The following is a 19985-nucleotide window of genomic DNA, read 5'->3' as shown; positions in this document are numbered from 1 at the left end:
TAAATCGATCTGTCCATTCTACTTAAAAATATGTCGCTTAAAATGGGCGCAATGCAAAAACCGATACAGATTCCGTCATTTTGAATAAAAGGCTTGTCATCCCATGAAATGTAGGTCGTCTTGAGATAAAATGATAAAAGTTCTAAAAACCCCATCACCGCGCGTAAAACCCCATCACCGCGCGTGTGCCCCATCACCGCGCGTAAATAAATGGCTTGCCGAATTTCGCTGCTAGATTACGTGCAAAGTTTATCTTACGTTTGTTTCACCGAAGACATCTTCTTGCGTGTGGTGCGGCATAAAAACCCTGTCGAACGTGAATTCCTTGTCACCTCGTGGCGCGTGCACGACCAGTGTGTAGTCGTCCGTGGCATCGATCACACCCTGCAGATCCTGAAAGGCCATCGCATGAGCACTTGAGGGTATACCAAAGTCAGCGGGCTCGTTCAAAGTCACTCGACAACTCTGCATGCCTCGGTTAAACAGATTCAAACAGATGCGCGTATTGAGTTTGCGGTCACCCACTAACACACCCATCCTGTTATTCGGCTACTTCAATATTTTAGGAGCTTTCTAGCCCAGCATAATCAACGCTATAATGTCAATTTTTACCCAGTATTGTTCTGGTAGAAAAGAAAATTTAGAATCTTGACATGCCCTAATAAGACCTTCCCACCCTATGTTTCACGCACACAGCTGAATTATTCCGAGTAGCTAGATTACACACGCGTTCCGAAAGTTGCAACCAACTTTTTTATGGCAGTCAGAAACTTGAATTTTTTTTCTTGCAGCTCTTTGCTTCCCATAATTTCGATCACGACCATTGAGTATTAAAGAAATTTTTGCTGAGACAAAAGCATAAAATCGTTTATTGGAGCTCTTACGAGAAAACATATGCGAAATTGAGCGGTTCGTTTACTTTGTTACACCCAATAATATTCACCATGAACAGAATATCGATCCAAGTGGACTATAGGGATGTTATTCGTAGCAATCATGATACAAGTGCGAAGAAATTAAACTCGACCAAAAGACAACTTGCACACGGCATGAACCAAACCCACGACCTTCGAATAACGCTTCCAACGCACTACCAACTGAGCTACATCGGCCGTCATCCCTCCGTTCAATTTATGGGGCATATGTGTTAATTTAAACCTGGAAGTGTTAATCAGCGCTACCCGTAGTCATGACGGCGAGCGTGGAACACACTTTTTCTGCCTGCTGGTGTTACGTAGCACACAACCGTTACAGGTTGTGTGCTGTGTGCTATTTCTAAGCTTGAATGCACACGCACACACGATAAATTACATGGGGACACCCGACTGCCGCCCTAGCTGAATTGGTAAAACATCGAACCCATAATTCAAAGGTCGGAGGTTTGGTCCACGCAGGCGGCAAGTTGCGTTTTCATTCTGTTTAATTTCTGTTAATTCATGTCATAATTACCACAAAAAGCTTCCCCTGTGATTTCCTTGGCTCGATAACATGTTGCCATTTCAAGGAAACAAAAATACAAAAAACACCAACCCCACAAACAAACAACCGCATGTCTGTGGCGGCAGTAAAAGTGTGCGTATATGTTTTAACCATATAGAACCACGCAGATTAACAACGCTAAAAGCGTACCTTGTTCTGCTGATCACTCGTGAGAGGTTTTACACGACAGTAGACCCGTATTTTTCCTTTCATGTCTTCAACCATGTTGTAATACTTTTTCCTCATCACCTAGAAGTAAGAAAGAAAAAGAAAAGAAACAGCTCATCTCAGGCGCAATCGTGCCTTTCACGTTTTTGTTAGTAGCAACAAGATTAAAATGTGGCTTAAATTATTGTTAGCCATATTTTTACCAAATTTTAGCAAACCTCCAGAAGTAATACTTAAACTTCTGCATCTACAAGAAACGACAAAAATCTCGGCTAAATGAACGACACCTTCCCTCGCATACGTGACTGCTAAACACAATTAGCACAGATTTAACTATAAGTCACTTTACGCAGAGTAACAGCTTAGCTGGTTAGTATACTTATAGCTGACCCAGGCTTGGCAAGGCTTTTACATTCTCACCCTTCTGTTTTCAACCCTTTGCTATGCTATACTACTGTCACGTGGTCGTGAGGTTGACTGAGATAGCAGTCGGTGTTTTCAGGACTAAACTGCATTTGGGCCAACTTGTTCCAGGGAAACGAAAGGTCGTACTACATGCAAAACACTTCAATCTGTTAGTGGCAAACACAGCGTCGGCCGTCGACAATCCGTTTTTTTGATTAGGCCCATCGGCATTTACACATGCGGTATCAAGCATTCATGTCTTATCGCAGATGGCCGCGCCAGTTTCGGAATAAACCCAACTGTTAACGTTTGCGTGCTCAATCCTGTCACACGATTCTAAGAGAATCTGTGAGGCTCCCAGGCATTCAGGTACGGTTTGTGAAAGGCCGTAGTTATATGTGTAACAAAACGGTTAGATACGGGGTGGTTTTTTTCTTTAGGAGCACAGATTTTTTTTCTAAAAACATTCTATGACACTCATGCTCCAATCGTTTTCGCTCAAACTCCGAGTCCAGTCAGATACCATTTCCCGCCGCTAAAATGACGTTCACGTGACAGAATCACAAAAGCTCGTCATTCAACTCTTTAATTATTGAGATGAAGGCATTTGCTTATAATAGGAAGTTGCAGTGCATTATAAGGTATGACATTATATTTTTTTTAATTTCGAAAAGTTGCGTGTAGTTCGAGATATTCATAATTGAGTTTCAAAAGCAAAATTTAACTTGAATTGGAGCCCCCCACCCGCCCACCCGCCATTCAAAATTCTAAGCACGGCGGAATATCGGAATGGATCCGCAAGCATTGTGGAACCAAGAAGTAGACAGCTTAACGTTCGCGTGCGATGGGTGTGCTTATCTGTTTCTTTCTGAAACTCTATATGTGAGGACGTGCGGAAACATAGTTCACCTGTATGCCCCCCGCTTCCCAGACAAAGTAACGATTGCGCTTTTCCTGTCAACAATAGAAAAAAAACAGATAAGCACGAACACTAAGCGCAAAAATAAGGCGATGCACAAGCACAACTGAGATGACTTGCATCTTTTCGCGAAAACATAAGGACGTGGCAGGCTTTTATTCAAATTTCGTCACTCTTATGTGGCGGGTAGTTTCGTTATCACCTAACAAAACGGTCGTGGTTCGTGCGCGCCTTTCACAGGAAGCATGACGACATAACACACGTTAATGCAATCCACAATTAAAACTAAATGAACTGCACCCGCCCATAAATATATGTAAGCTGGTAAAGGCGGTGGCGTGGTGATGATGCTGCTGCAGGTGGGGTTAAGCTCTGCCACAGCTTCGCGGGTGACAGGTTCTACAAAACCACTTTAGCGTCTCTCTCCGGGTAGCATAGTTAACCAGTCAGTCATCACTTCACCGTGTCTCTCGCAGAAAATTTGGAAGAAAGTCTCACTTCCTTGAACAGAATCCGCGATCTCTCTATAAGCTTTCGCCATGCTTGCAAACTACCTGCTGCAACTACTAGTCTTTGATAATTGTCAGAAACGCAGCGATCGAGTCGCTGAACATAGGAACACATACAGAGAAAGTTGTGTTTTGTGTGTGTTTAGCTTCAGCAAATTGCGTGAAACAAGAAATGTTTTCTCGACGCGTGACCCAATCTGACCATCATCGATTTCCAAACAGCGAGCTACGAAAAAAGCATCGTACAGTAAGATCACTCGATGAGAAGTATTCATCACAAAGTGGGGTGACTAATAGGTAGTAATCGACACGTATTTTTTTCCTCCGCCGGAGCGATTGTCCGAGGTGAGAGTCGTTACGGCAAATGGGGAGAACGTGGCTCATTGAGACTCTGATACAGTGAAGGCGTTATAAATAAACAAGGCGAAAGAAGCACTGTATAACAAGGAAACCCGAAGCTGTTCAAAAAGTAGGCGAGCCCATTCATGAAGGTTTGGGGCCTAAAGTCGCCTGCATTTACAGCAGCTGTTTCACCATTTTTCGAACGTGCCATCTTTTAGGTGACAATGCTGCCTTCTCCCCCTCCCAATCAACCCTTCAGAGGATAAAAAAAAGTGAAAAAAAGGAAAAATTCAGAAAAGAAGACCTGAAACGTAAGTCCATACTTCATTACCCGAATGATTGAGCAGATATGTTGGATGTTCGCCATACACTGCTCTTAATGAATTGGTTGTACGGAGGGCTCCACGGTGCGACCCTGAGGCAGTGAGAAACGGCGCGCGGCCCGACCTAGTCACTGAGGCCTGGGATTGTTAATTCCGAAAAATTCCGGTGTTCTACCTATGGCTGCAGCTTGCTAAAAACAACGGCTGAAAACGCCGATTGATGCAGCAGCCAGGCCAAGCCCAATCACCGCAACGTGGGAGCTGCCTGCTGAGTCATGCCGCTCAAGAATATTATTAACGTTTTGCATTCACACACCCGACGAACCCAAATAAGTAACGTTATTGTGTAGCGCAGGGCAAAACTAACAGAACCACTGCGATAGTTTTGACAACGAAAACCAGTCGACACCCTACCACGGTCTGCTGCCACAACGATCAGTAACATTGCATCGTACACGCGAAAAATACTTTCGAGGCCTGTTTTAACATCGACGCACAAGTCGTTGACGTTTGTTGTCGGATGATGAAAGCATTTTTTTTTTCAATTACTGCAGCATCTAGCACGCTACATGAGTTCAAACAAGAAGCTGTTTGAGGATAACGATTCAGGTGGGTTTTTACGCAGAGGCTGAAGGTAAATATTCACACAAATCTGCAAATTCTTTTGCGAAGGCATTATTCGTTTATTTGACACTCGGTACGGTCACAGCTGGTCAATAATGCAGTCAATCAACCCGCCGGGTGCGTCTATTCCAAAAACACTTTTTTTTTAACATTTAACTAATGGATTTAGAAAATGGTTCTCAAATGGTCAGGTGATGCAGCCCTTCGCAGAAAAATTGCCACGCTTCATTTTGTTTTGTGACTAAAAAGATTTTGGCTCATACCCACAAGGGAAATTGTGCGCACTGTGCTTATGAGAAAAATTGAAGTTGTCACGCTGGCTGACTACAGTGACAGTCAAGATTTAACAAAGCCCCACTGAAGATTGCGCATAAAGGATTACTTAAAGTGTCTGCCAGTAAACATAGGTTGGAAGTTAAAGCTTCCACCTGCGTTTTCAGTATTTCAGTGTTGTCCTGAAATCATTCGGTAAGAGGAGCTTATAGGATTTGCCGGTGACTCAAATACTTCCAATCAGAGATTGCTTAGACAAGTGGCCTTGTATTGGTATGTGCTATGGTAGCGTTGCTCATGAATTAACACGCTTATAATGTTACATAATAATAATAATAATAATAATAATAATAATAATAATAATAATAATAATAATAATAATAATAATAATAATAATAATAATAATAATAATAATAACAATAATAATAATAATAAGAAGAAGAAGAAGAAGAAGAAGAAGAAGAAGAATTGCAATTATTATTATTATTATTATTATTATTATTATTATTATTATTATTATTATTATTATTATTATTATTATTATTATTATTATTATTATTATTATTATTATTATTCCACCTAAAGCAAATCCCTAGCTTTCCAAGCAAGACTAGCTTGTCGTGTTAAGAAGGAACCTATTTGTCAAACAAACATCATGTGGCCGGAGTAAAAATACTGGTAAAAAAAAACTGGTTCAGCATTACGTTGTTAGAGATACAAATTCCAGCTAGTAGTCAGCGACATCTGTTACGGTGGCTCTGAGGCTTGAAATAATAAATCCCGAAACAGAACACCCCAACCACTAATCTACTTCAATTAGCCACGTGGGTTTCAGTGTCCCAAAACTACCGTATGATTATGAGAGACGCCGTAGTGGAGGGATCCAGAAATTTCGACCACCTGGGGTTCTTTAACGTCTACCAAAACTGAGCACACGGGTCTACAGAATTTTCGTTTGCATTGAAAATGCAGCCACACGCAGCCGGGATTCGATCCCGCGACGTGCGGATCAGCAGCCAAGTACCCTAGCCACTAGACAACAATGGCAGTGCGTCATCTATGGATATATTCAGCCCTAGAGGCCATCCCTGCCTCTGATGGGTCGGTGCACTGCCGCTGCAGAACATTTACTGCAGCAGAACTTTTAACGCGACAGCGTTAAAGAGCTCGTTTCGCGGAAATTCCGCCGTTGGCGCCGGTGTCGATTTCGGTGTTGGCGTCGCTGGTTGTGAGCAAACAATCATCTTATGCGTGACGGAAAAATATAGAACGATGCAATAAAATAAATAATAAAGAGATCCTGGCTTAGAGCGGGAATCGAACTCAGGTCGTTTGGGTACAAGAGAGAATCGAGCCCGGGTAGTTTGCGAGGTAAGCGGATTTTTCTACCACACGGCAACACGAGTTTTTTTTTCGCTTTAATGTATGGAAATATAGCAATAAAATGTCACATATACAGTTCATCATTTCAAAATTATGCTCGCACGCACACATGCGCCTGCTTGTGAATACTGTGAAAACAACTTCCTCTGCTTGGAAATGAAATGAGAGTAACTGGGTTTTACCGAACACACGCGTTCTCTAGACATGCTTCACAATGCAACATGAAATATTGCAGTAATAATGCGTAGCACAAGCGCCCATTTCAATTTGGCGTCATAACATGCGATTATCATAATGACTTTGTGGCTTAAAGCCGGTAACCCACTATAAAAAGACAAACACGGCATACTGCACCTGTTCTTTTAAGGCCACGTACGTAGTGGATGCGTAGCAAGTTCGAAACAGTTTAAGCACTAAGTGTTTGAAGTACGCACAGTTTTATTGAATGTTATAGAACCTCTGAATTAGGGAAATCACAGAATAAAAAAAAATACTTCGGTAAAACGTTCTGGTGAGCTATAGTTGATTTGTCACTGTTAAACATTCTTAGACTGCGTGGTATGGATAGGACACGAACAACGAAACGCATATTACAACACATGTTCGCTGTGCTTTCCTTACTTGTGTCCTGGTCATTTCGCACCGTTTATGAACGTCTTATAGAGCAAGAACATTACGAATTATTTAGAGAATTTCGGTACGGCATAGAAAAAAAAAACCGCAGCTCTTTTTTTAATATTTGTATTAGATTAATTTGCGTATATGTCCCACACAGAAAGATAATACAGATTAGCTAGTTAAAAGATTTGTTTCTTTAGGGTGATTTCGCACATTCATGCATGCATTCGCATTGTAAAACACAGGAATAAACGATCGAAAACACAAAATAACAGGTACAGACAAATTCATTCCAGGAGTGTCTATTTCTAACGAAATTTTTCACGCTTTAGTAAACCCCGTGCAGCAATCCCAACTAGAGTGGCGCCGTCTTTCACATCACTTTATTGTGCACCTAGCGTAGAACACAGAAGCCAACTTTGGGGCAACTACAATCAGTAAGGCATATTTTTTACACTCCGTGCTCATTTAAGTTCGGGAAAAGGTGCTTGACATGCGAACAATAAAAAAGGTGAAATTTGGTTATAAAAGATTGGTTGAAAACTTGATCACAAGCGGTGATTATAAGCATAAAAGACACATCCGGTATTGTTCCGCATTTTAAATACCCATATTGAAAAAAATTTAAGAACCCCGCAATCCATTTTTGAAATACACGTACAGAAGGAAAAATTAGACGGAAAAAGAAGGGTATAAAATATTTTATATGACTAATTTTGTCAAGCATGACAGGTTACTGTCGAAATCTAGACTTGCTTTCCGTTCGAGCTTGTGAAAAGTATTGATGTTGGCGATTTACTTGCGACTCTTTTGCCACTGTAAGCCGTATACACAAATCACTTATTTATCTCTGCAGGTACGATTATGCTCAGTCACGCGAAGAAAAGCGAAGAATTACACTATCCAGACCATTCTAGGAAAGGCTCCTAGAAGCCTGTGATTACGAACGGTGCCAGTAAAGATTCTGTAATATTGCAGAATAAGAAATAATTTATTTAAGAACCTCCAATTGCTAACCTCACGTTGAAATAACACAGAATAGAGCAAACTGAGAAGGAACATGCTTGCAGGGCTGGTAAAAAATAACGCCAAGTTATCTAGGCCATGGCAGTACGGGCTCGTGTGATTTCTTTTTCAGAGAAAGAAAAAAAAATAACTCGGCGTGCTAGCAGAAAAGCATCGCTGTCATTGATTTATCGGGCCGTTTTGAGAAATTTAAGAAACGGGCTACGTTTTACAAATCCATTAGCAACCATGTTTGAAATATAAACGTCGTGGAACTAACATAAAACATTTACGCCTGTGTAGTTTTGCTTTCATTACAGGTGTTCAGAAGTAATGTTTCTACCGAGTGTCCTGTTTCTCGTAGTTTAAAGGTCCATTAGTGCTACTACATATGCGACTGGGTTAAATTGATTCAAGTTCTTTGCACGCATCACAATGGCGCTTAGTTTTCGGTCTTCATTGAAGCGTATTCAAGATCGCGAGCCCTGAAAGCGAGTACTGTCACCTATGCAGTTTTCCCGCACTTTGAGCCATTTTTTTTATTATGCCCCAGCACAAGTATTGTGTTGAGGCAAGTAGAAAGCAAATCATCCTGGTGATTGGAACATGGATTCGTGAATTAAAAAAAAGATATGAAAGACTTGAAGCAAGAGTTCTAATATGGAAAAAGTTTCTGGCGATGTCATTTGCTCTTTTTGTAAAAACATCGCGCGAGAAAACGACCAGTGGTGCAACGAAGACTCCCAGGTTTATGCCTAAATTGATGTTGAGCAACGCTAGTTTCGTTAGCACTCGCTTGTATTTTTTCTATTTTGGTCTTCTTCTTGAAAATGTGAAGATATAAATGCATTAGGGCTTAAAGCCAAATAGTAGTAGTCGGCATTACTATAATGGCGACCTTCAGCCAAACATAAAAAAATAGAAAAATATAGCACTGCCTGTGGCCAACACTAATGAAATTTGAAACGAAGGAGCTGTTGTGCAAAATTTTCGTTTACCTCTTGAGATTTATGACCCCAATAAAATGTTATGTTGAGGGAGTCGGCTTGTGACTTGAGAGGAAAATAGAGTGGCGCGAAGGAAATGAGCACAGCGCCAGGGCCACGTACTCATCTCTTTTTTATATTGATAAACCAAACAAAAAAATCTGAAAAAACTCTGTCAATGAAACCTGGCAACGCATTCTATATATCTTCGTACATTAGCTTTACTCATGATTCCGCTTATGGCAACGAAATATGGCTGAACTTGTTTACATTCCTTGGAGAAGAGAAACGGGCCCAAATATATCCGAATGCTCGTGAACCCTTTTACGAGCCTTAGGCTTTGAAGCCCACTCCTTTTGGTCCCTTTTTTTTGTTAACGTTAAGCTTCCGCTACTGTTCTGAATACTACTAAAGAGGAACCTCCAAATAGCATGTTTATTTTCTTGCAGAATCTGGTCTCTGATACGTCTCCATCATAGTGAATTTCTGCTTTCACTTAAACAGTGCTCCCTGGTACCTACATTCTAATTCTTTTATGACGCCGTATAGCCATAAAATCTGCAGTGAAGTTCATTCGGCAACTCCGCCCCATGTTATACGTCTGCGCAGATGGCTACGCTTTGATATCAAGATAGTTCAATATCCTCATGAAATCTAAAAAAGCTCTTCTTGATTTGAGAATGGAGGATGTTTGAAAATCTCAGCCATCGTGTGTTTTATATTTTGTTTTCTTTACTTAGATATAGTTGACACTACAATGCATTACTCCAGCAAAAGATCAAATCACGGAAAGAGAGAAGGCATTTTCAAGAATATCACAACTGTGAGTTTTTTCAAACTCTAAACTCTACTATTTAGAGCAAAGTTTTTTTGTGTTGTGTAGCTACGACACATTGAAAATTTTGAATCTGAATTCATTATTGCCGCAAATACACAACACACACAAACAACGAGCACGGCAATATAAAAGTTGCATAATGGCGGCATGACAGGTCCCACCGCCTCTTCATAACACAAACAGCCACACGGCAACTGTGCTGAAGGCATTTTCTTGTAGCAAGATTCAAACAACAAAAAAATATATGCAAGCAGCAAGACAAAATAAAGAACTAAACTTTTACAATTTTAAACGGCAGAGAAAATATTTTGATTACATTGACAATAACAGTTGGAGTCATATACTTTAGGAACAAAACTTATGATCTGATCACTAATAGCTTCTTTTTATCACTCCACACTGTTGTGATTGCTTCTGAAGTATCTATCACCCAAAACTGCCCAATACTCACCCTCTCGGCGTTGTAGCTGTCCAGCAGCCTCTGATTCTCGGCCTTCAGCGCTTCGATCTGTTGTTGCAGGCCCTTGGAGACGTGCGCGGCGTGCTGCGGCACAACGCCCTGAAGCGAGTGCTGCAGCAGTTCCTGCAGGTGGTCCCGCTCCTCCTGCAGCAGCTTCACCTCGCGGCTCAGTATGCCCAGCGCAGCCTCTCGCTCCGTGATGACCCCACGCAGCGGCTTGCTGATGCGAGTGCCCCTGCCGGCGTTCGCCGGAAGCGTCTTGCAGGACGACTTGTCCTGGAACACCGCCGCAATGCCGTACCGCATCTGCGCTGGCCACAACGAATGATGGTATCGTAATACGGGGTTGCCCCGGTGAATACGCCGTTGTTATCTGCTTAACTGCTACTGCAGCATGCATCTCATTTCGACGCTTTTGGGCCGATACTTTCTATCTATGTGATGTGCGTCTCGTTCTTTTTTCTGTACGCATCTCCTGAGCGCGTTTACACGCTTGAAACTTGAATCACTCTGATAGATTTTTTTGCTAGGTCTCACATTTTTCCCCCCTCTATCTCCCCCTCCGTTTTTAGAGTGCATTTACACACTTCCTTTCATCGCTCTGGCAAGACACCACAAGTTCGAATAATCCCATGCGAACTGAGCTGCTCTGGAAGCTTTGCTCATAATAAAATTGCTCATGAATAATGAAATTATGTGGTGTTTATTCAATGCTGCTGAGGGCTTGCAATGCTGACTGACAACTTGCCACCGTCCTTAGAAGTGTGGCCGCTTGGGCTAGTTGTTATGACATGACGATAGTTATAGCGCGAGAACGAAACGACGACACAGAGACAAGAAGGACGTGTCCTTCGTGTCCTTCTTGTCTCTGTGTCGTTGTTTTGTTCTCGCCCTATAACTATAGTCCTGCTACCTTCCATCGTCGACCTGCGGTGAGGCTGAAAATACTTGTCTTTTATATTTTTCGCAGCTGTTTTTTTTCGTATTATGTAGGCGGGTATGGAACGAGGTTAAGTACAGAAGGCCTACAAGACTGTTGCAAGTATTGATTAGATTTCATGGTGGCAATGTTTATTTTACAAAGCCTCGATACTCGGGCCGCGCATTAACTGGCTGGCAAGAAAACATTTCTGTCACTAATGTAAAAGCAGGTTAACCTTATGTGGCCATGTAAGTTTCACTGCTAATGCTCGAGTTCCTGGCTCACGCACTGAGCCTAATTTAGATACTTAGGTTGATACATTAGCGCAGTATACTGAAAATCGCGAGTATCAACTGCAAGGCGAGCGGTGACACCCTGGCTAAGTAATGCACTGTAAGCTCTATAATGTCTTGTGCATTATAAATGGAGTGATTGGGTACATCGGCAGTGAAGTGAAGAGGTTCGGCGATTCTCGCTCATCTCACCTACCCTGAATTAATTACTTAACCTGATACTAACACAGCTATTGAGCTTCTTACCACTATCTTTATACAGTTTTTCTTGCTATTTCTATTTTAAACTACCCTATTCCTAGGCCTGTCAAGATTTTCGCAAAAAAGAAAGTGACAGCTCAATCCAGTAAGCATATGAAGCTGAGCTATATAAAGAGAACAAAAACAAAACGAAACCCAACTCAAAGGCAAGCCGACGCAGATGGCCTGAATCGGCGTCGGTATTCAATATATGTCATTTCGTAACAAAAAAAAATTACGGCATATTCACGGGGTGAATGATGATGAAGGGGCGAAGCTCCGGAGGGATTCATCGGTAAACTGTGAATCTTCCGTGTATTTCGCCCAGTCGATCATCATGTAAAGACGTGAGAAACGCTGTGTGTGTATATACACAAATCAACTTTTATTTGTTCTTAGACGATGGATGGCTTGCGATGTCCCTTGCCTCGCGCGCTTGCACATCGGGATTCTGTCTGCGAGCGCGCGCTGCTGCCGCCTTGCGCTCTCTCCGCTGTGCAGCCTTATCCATCCGGCGACTCCGAGCGCGCGCCAACAGCGAACGGATTTTATTACAACGCTCCCCCTAGTGTACGTCGCCGCACTAAATCGAACGATTGCCTTCAACCAATGACACGCGCCATATGTGACATCATTCCTATTTTATAAGATCTCGCGTCTTTCATCAACTACAAGTACCGCTTTCTAGTTTATAACATCTTGCATCTTTTCATCATCAGCTACAAGTACCACCATCTAGTAAACACTACAAGAACTAAACGAGAGGTGGCTACATACAGGAGACGGTACCGCCATCTAGTGAACACTGCAAGAACTAAACTAGAGGTGGCTACATACAGGGGACGGTACCGCCATCTAGTGAACACTGCAAGAACTAAACTAGAGGTGGCTACATACAGGCTACAGGGGACGCACAGCCCACGCCCTAAGGAGCTTCGCCCCTAAAAAAAACCTTAATCTCGGGCCTCGCACACAAATGTAGGGCAGTCTGGTACAATATTAAGGTGTGCACGCTAAAGCTTGAAAGCAAACTGATGTTGAGTGGACAATAGACGGGTATGAGAGCTGCTGGGACAATAGCTTCTGAAGTAATAGCTTTTACTGCTTTTAAACGTTTGATATTTTGAGTTGAGTTTAGTAAATCAAGAAGAAGAAATGCACAACAGCCGGGCGCGTAGCACGTAGGCAGGATAAACGCTGGCTGGATTGCAAGAGAATGCAAACGCGTAAGAGGGAGACCAAAAATTTGGTGGCCGGATAAGAATATGATTTTGCAGGTACAACGATGCAGCGTAAAGCAGAGAGCCGGGGTTGATTGGCGAAACATGCGAGAAACCTCTGCCATGTACAGCGGGCATGGTCAGGCTGCTGAGGATGATCATTATTATTATGATGACTGCTGTTAAATGGTCATAGTCGCTACAACGCACGATTGTTTGTGGTGTAACTATGCATTTTCTTTCTTCGTACTTTTGAGACTGCAGCGACGGCTCCGGCAGACATCAAAGCGATCAGAGGAGTAAGGGCCGTTCCACGCGCTTCCCGCACAGCCGCAACGCACGTGCCGGGACCCCTACCACACGCAAGCGGGAGACACATAAGCCAATTGGTGACGCTGTGGAGGGTAAAAGAGCGTCGATAACTGGCTTATTTGTCCCCGCTTGCGTGCGGTAGGGGTCACGGCACGTGCGTTGCGGCTGTGTGGAAAGCGCGTGGAATGGCCTTAAGCCTATAACAGATGTGACAAAAAAAAAAAAAGAGCGTTGAGGTTGTCTTAAAAAATTGTAATACTTTTTTCCCGAAATTTCTAACCCTCACTAAAATGACTGCGTGACCTGCAATACTAAAACTTAAATCCTATTTCATTTTTAGACGCAGTAAGAATGAGTGTGCGCATGATCGAAGTAACCGAAAATATGCTTGGGTGGCGATTGTTTCATGTTTCATAATTCAATTAAGGCTTCAAAAACTGGAAGGAGATTGAATTACTCGCATTTCTACATCAACGTGGTGCTGCTAAGCTTTTTTTTTTTACGTCTGGCTGAACAGAAAACTAAGAAAAACATTCATATAAGAAAAATAAACGAATAATGTTCTCACGCTGAGGCCTGTCTCATGTTCGCTTTTTTCGATTTCATTAGAAAACATAAAATAAACAGCTGCCTCTTCATTAGTGATTTGTGTGCCGCATGCTAGGAACAAGAAGGAATCAAATTTCTTATTGAATAATGATACGAGAGCCTTTTTTTACAATAATTGTTGTGAGATCATAACAACGACCATTTTTGGCAGAGTTGTCCCCGCCTCTGCCACCCGCAGTGTCTGTAACGGCTACCTAACGGAATAAAGAAATATATACAGGTTGAAATGGCGTGCGAACCTGGGTACTTTCTGAGGCAGTAAAGTCTTCTGCCACAAGGACATGCCGGTGCTCGACGATGTACACGACTGGATTGTAAGATTACTCATGGCCTTCCTGACCAGCAAGCAACATTCGTCAAACCATCTTACCGTGCAGCACTAATTTTGGTTTCTTCTAAGTGTACTCTCCCGTTACACAGCACAAAAATTGATGTTTTCTTATGTCTCGCGAAGATAGTTTTTGCCAGTTTGAAAAGTACTCCAGCACCCATTGCACATACTAAGGTTTACACAATGAAATGTTCTTCAAAATATGTTTTAAAGCACCAAAATGTTTTGGAATGAATAAAAATGTGAAAAGGGTGTTTTTTTTATTGCCAGCTGGTAAACAGTGCAAAAAAACGCTACATGCAAAAGTATTCAAAAAAAAAAATTAGAGATAAACGACCCAGGAACAGAATAAAAAATTAAACGTCGTACAAAATGTTTCAGCAACAGCTCTCTCTGGAATGGCTGGCATAAAATATTGGCAAATAATTCTGCTTAATACTGTTAAACTGTGAAGTTGAAAACTTATTTGATATTTCACGTGCAAAAGTTCTTTTGAGAACAGAACTTTGATTTTACTGTAGCATAACCACGAGAGGCACGCGTTTCTGCCAAGTTTGCCGGACAAGTGCCTTTTCCCATAGAGTTTCTTAATATACACTAGAGGGAACTCTGGCGCTAGTGTCAATGGGAGCTGCAACGCACGGCACTTCAGTGAGCATGGGAATGATGGGTAGTACACACATTTGTCTAATCTTCATACTTCTGACCTGATTTTGGCTCCGTGTGTGTTCGTTTGGCTTGGAGCTGTTTTCGCACGAAACAAAATTCAGCAAATGTTCTGCGATTGTGCTTCACCACTTCATTCTTTTAGACTTGCCTTTCCGAATTGGGTCACGAAGTTCAAAAGGGTTAAATCTTTATTTCAAAACAAAACTGAAACACAGCAATAAACGGAACCGCAAATACGATTAGCCACCCGCAAGTACGAAGACTAGGCAAATGTGTGTACTACCCATCATTCCCATGCTCATTGAACGATCGCAGCGCCAGAGTGCCCACTAGTTAATTTTAGGAAACTCTATGCCTTTTCCCAACCAAACGCACATCCATTTGCGCAAAGGCCAGTCGAAAATCACTATGATGCCAGAACGGGCTAATTCAAATTGAATCTGAAAGTTGAGTGGCTCGACAAACTACTAGAAAGCACTGGGTGTAGGAGAAACAAGTTCAACATGCCAATGTTGATGATCCGAAGCGTGGACCACCGGTTATTGATTCCAATAGGTGAGGTGACGAAAGAGTTAAACGGGTGATCCCGAGGAGAGCAACCGGGCGTAGGAGAATAAATAAATAAATAGATAAATATATAGATAGATAAATATATAGATAGATAGATAGATAGATAGATAGATAGATAGATAGATAGATAGATAGATAGATAGATAGATAGATACTAAGGGTGCATGCTATGCCAAGGAATGCTCCACATTTAAAATGCGCGGGGGATCAAACTATACGACGAGAAATCCAGTAAAAGAACCGCTTCACATTCTATGCACTTCTCAAAGTCACGCGGAATCGCATAACATTCCGCTTTTTGTCGTATCTTGAATGCACACCAATAGCCGAAAACACAGTCAGTCTTTCTGTGTGTTTTCATTTTTACAACACACACACAACACACACACACAAACAAACACACAGAGTTACAGAGACAGGCGCGTACACTAGAGCGCTTCATATCAAAGAGCGTTTTTTATCAAGAAGTAATGAAAGTCAAGCTTCATAGAATGCCGAACATTTTTAACGCTGAAAGAAACGTATGAAATGCCAACTCCAGCTAGCAATGACGAAGAATGCCGCCACTGATAGAACAATATTCATGCTTTGCGTAATTACGTGCATTATTTCTGTGCCAAGAAGAATGAACTGCATATGTATTACTGCTGTTTTGCATCGTTTCAATGTGTTTTCAATATTCCTAAATAATATCCGTGCTTCATTGAAACCCTTGTGCGGGAACTCTGAATATATCTATTCGAGACTTCTTAATGAAAGTTACAATTGCCAGGAACCATATTAATTGTACCTACATACACTAATAACTGTCGGTTAGTAGACCTACCATTCTCTATGCCGTTGGTTTCCAAATGATCGCCTTTCATTTAAGAGGTTATAACAACCAATATTTTGAATATGATTTAGCGGCTACGTTTTATGTGGCCTACTTTATGTTGCCACAACCCCCTCCGCATGCTATTTTGTATAGAAAGCACATTTCTCTCACTACTATACTCTTTCAAGTATTGTATGTCGCCAAGGCTAAAAATAGCTCCATCTAACAGTCGATCGATGTAACCTGGCTCATTAGTCTCGCTTGTCACTTGCGTTCACTGCATATTTTGTTCAACAATAGTGACAGGACGTAATAGCAGTATTCAACACAAGAGTCCATTTTATTTGAGAAAAGTTTGAGTTTCACGGTTTTCAAAATCTTTGCTACTTGGCAGATTTCTTTTTTTAATGGCATTCGCCCATTTGCTGTCATCGATTCCCTTTTCCTCGTTGCAACGCTACCAAACCTCAAGCCGTTTCAAAGACCCTTTTTAGCTTTAGTTTTCATGGACGCAAAACCTAGCTGAGCACTCAGCTCAAAATTTACTGCCCCGGGTACCAGTCGTGCGAATGAAATCGGAAGTCCAAATGGGCGAACTTTTCAATTCAGAGAAACACCGAAACCACGCAGAGCCCTTTTTTTATGTTCTGGAATGTGGTGGTTACACACTGAAAGTTATGCTTACCGCCTGCCTTTACAGCCCACGCATTACAACGGTAGCCGGTCCCGCAGAGGTCTTCGATTGCAGTTTCCTGAAATCGAAAACTGAAACCCAACCTTCATGTTTGTAGGGCTGCTTTCAGTGATATTTGTCGACCATTTGTAGTTCATGCCCTTGAGCCATAGTTGGGTTGTGTGAAAACGATTGCGGTCGCCTCCCATGACACTTGAAACAGACATGTAGTACGACACGTGTATTTATAAACATGCGCACTGTATAACAATTTTGGGTACCACCACATGTTATATTACTTATCACAAGTTACACACAACACATAAAAACAATACGTGCCATTAGATGTTTGTATATATATATATATATATATATATATATATATATATATATATATATATATATATATATATATATATATATATATTGTAAGATTGCGTCCAGTACCCTCAAGACTGTTCTTTATTGTCTCGAGTATGTGCCCCACAACCTAAGCTTGACTAGTGATGATGAGTATGTACAGATGAAAAGATGGGACGCATAAACAATGCTCACACTTATTTTCCCCGCGCACTTGAGCGGCCAGCCCGGCCGAGACTTAGGCGGGAAATGTACGGCGAACAAAGGGTGTAAGACGTGAAACGTGGACTATCTCGGAGGCACGGTAACGACGGTCCGAGAAACCCTCGACGGGAGTGACAAGGTAATTGACAGGAGATGTCCGTTCAGAAATAACGTAAGGTCCGAGAAAGTGTGACTGAAACTTTTCACACAATCTTGGAGTGCGAACAGGCGTCCTAAGTAATACTTCATCTCCAGGACGGAAAGAAACGTCTTGACGGAAGCTGTCATAGCGTTGCTTGCAGTCTTGTTGACTGGCCTCCGTGTTGAGTTGAGCACGTTGCCGTGCCTCAGCGAGCCTGGAAACGAAATGTTCTGGCGTAGTCGTGGACGTTTTTGTCGTTACATTAAAGAAAGAGGCGTCAATGGTGAATGTCGGCGCACGACCATAGACGAGGAAGAAAGGTGAATAACCGGTGTTCGTTGAACAGCGGTGTTGTGTGCAAATGTTACAAACGGCAAGATTTTGTCCCAGTTATCGTGGTTCGGTCCGATGTACATGGATATCATGTCGATTAGAGTCTGGTGGAATCGCTCTGTCAGGCCATTTGTCTGCGGGTGGTAAGCGGATGTGGTCTTATGAACTGTGCCACAAGTTTTTAGGATTTCATCGAGAATTGTGGACAGGAAGGCCTTGCCTCGGTCACTCAACAACGCGCGAGGTACACCATGACGCAACACAATGGCTTCTAAAAAGAAGGCGGCAACGTCTGATGCAGAGCTAGTGCGTAGAGGGGCAGTCTCCGCGTATCGTGTGAGGTGGTCGACAGCTGTGACGATTCAGCGGTGGCCCACTGGCGTTACGGGAAGTGGCCCGACGAGGTCTATTCCGACAACGGCAAAAGGTGTATTGGGACATGGAATGGGTTGTAATAGGCCAGCAGGAGCTGAAGTTGGTCGTTTCCGGCGTTGACAAAGTAGGCAAGAAGCGACATAATTAGCCACAAAGGTAGAAAGACCAGGCCAGAAGAAATGGCTCCTAACGCGGTTGTAGGTCTTTTGGAATCCTAAGTGTCCAGCTGATGGGTCGTCGTGCAATGCTTCGAGAACTTGTTCTCGCAGCGAACGGGGAAGTACTGGCACCCACCAATGCCCATCCGCATTGTAAGTATAGTGCTGCAGGACCTTGTTCTCTAGCTTGAACTGCCGTAGCTGACGACGTAGTCTGGCATTAGGCGGAGAAGACGAGCCATTCAAGTATCCGATGATGCGGTTACAGTAGGGGTCGTCACGTTGGCACGCGGCAAACTTGGTGCGGCTGTTCAAAGATAGTGACCCAGCAACTGCCAGGGGTGATAACGTGGGTGAAGAGGAAGCCGCTTGATCACCTGAGGGGCATTGAGGATTCGTGATTGGATATGAAAGTGGCACAGAGCAGCGAGAGAGAGCGTCAGCATCCTGATGCTGTTTTCCAGACCTGTACACAACGTCAAAAGTGTACTCTTGCAAACGCAGTATCCAGCGACCGAGGCGACCAGACAAATTCTTCAGCGAGGACAACCAGCATAGGGCATGGTGGTCGGTGATCACAGTGAAGTGGCGTCCATACAGTTAAGGTCGAAATTTCTGGATGGCCCAAACGACAGCGAGACATTCGTGCTCTGTTATCAATCAATCAATCAATCAATCAATGAAACTTTATTTTCATGAATAGATATATGTAATTACAGGGATTATTTGGACCGATAGCCTAAAGTGGCTAGTGGACGGTTCAATACAATGTGCAACATAAAAAAGTGTACAGGTCAGCTCTGAGGTAACAACATCAAAAAAACAAAAAACAAAAAAACAATCATATAATACAGATAACACAGTAATACATTTTTTCCTGCAGAAAAAAATACAATGAAAATCGAATCAAACACACAAATGCTTACATGTCTTGACTCCACAGAAAAAAATGATTTACATGCCATGCTGAAATTACGTGCCGTTTTAATCTCTAGGGGAACCGTGTTCCATATTTTTGTTCCATTAAACTGTATCAGTCTTTCTCCGTAAACATTAAAACATTTGGGCAGATTGAAATTACCATTCGAAGCATGTCGCGTATTGCGTTTAGGAATTGAAAAAAAAGATCAGCAGGCAAAGGTGAATTTCTATTAATTATGTTATTTACTAAAACGGCAATTTTGTAGTCACGCAACATCGGAACCGAGAGAATGCGTTGTGATTGGAAAATATTCCTTACTGATTCACCTTGGCTTATGATTTTCAGTGTACGCTTTTGAAGTCGTTCAAGAGTTTTTAGATAACTGTTGTACGTCACACCCCACGATTCCAGACAGTAACCTATGTGACAATGACACAATGAAAAGTAGAGTGTGCGAAGTATAGCTTGCGGAAAATATTGGCGAGCTTTTATTAGAGAATAGC

General features: G+C 42.3%; 1 protein-coding gene across 1 annotated transcript in view; it reads right to left on the bottom strand.

The window, feature by feature from the left end:
• LOC119164602 (uncharacterized) overlaps window positions 1-19985 on the bottom strand; it is a 156814-nt gene that overhangs the window by 27880 nt on the left and 108949 nt on the right. The window contains exons 8-10 of the mRNA XM_075893676.1: window positions 10324-10638; window positions 1630-1728; window positions 259-393 (exon numbers count right to left, since the gene is read on the bottom strand). Coding sequence (XP_075749791.1) covers window positions 259-393; window positions 1630-1728; window positions 10324-10638 — 549 coding nt within the window. The remainder of the gene's footprint in view (window positions 1-258; window positions 394-1629; window positions 1729-10323; window positions 10639-19985) is intronic.

Source organism: Rhipicephalus microplus, chromosome 1, assembly GCF_043290135.1.
Source record: "Rhipicephalus microplus isolate Deutch F79 chromosome 1, USDA_Rmic, whole genome shotgun sequence".
NCBI classification, from domain to species: Eukaryota; Metazoa; Arthropoda; class Arachnida; order Ixodida; family Ixodidae; genus Rhipicephalus; species Rhipicephalus microplus.
Note: the sequence above shows the minus strand (reverse complement) of the source record. Positions and strands in the feature narration are given on the sequence as shown.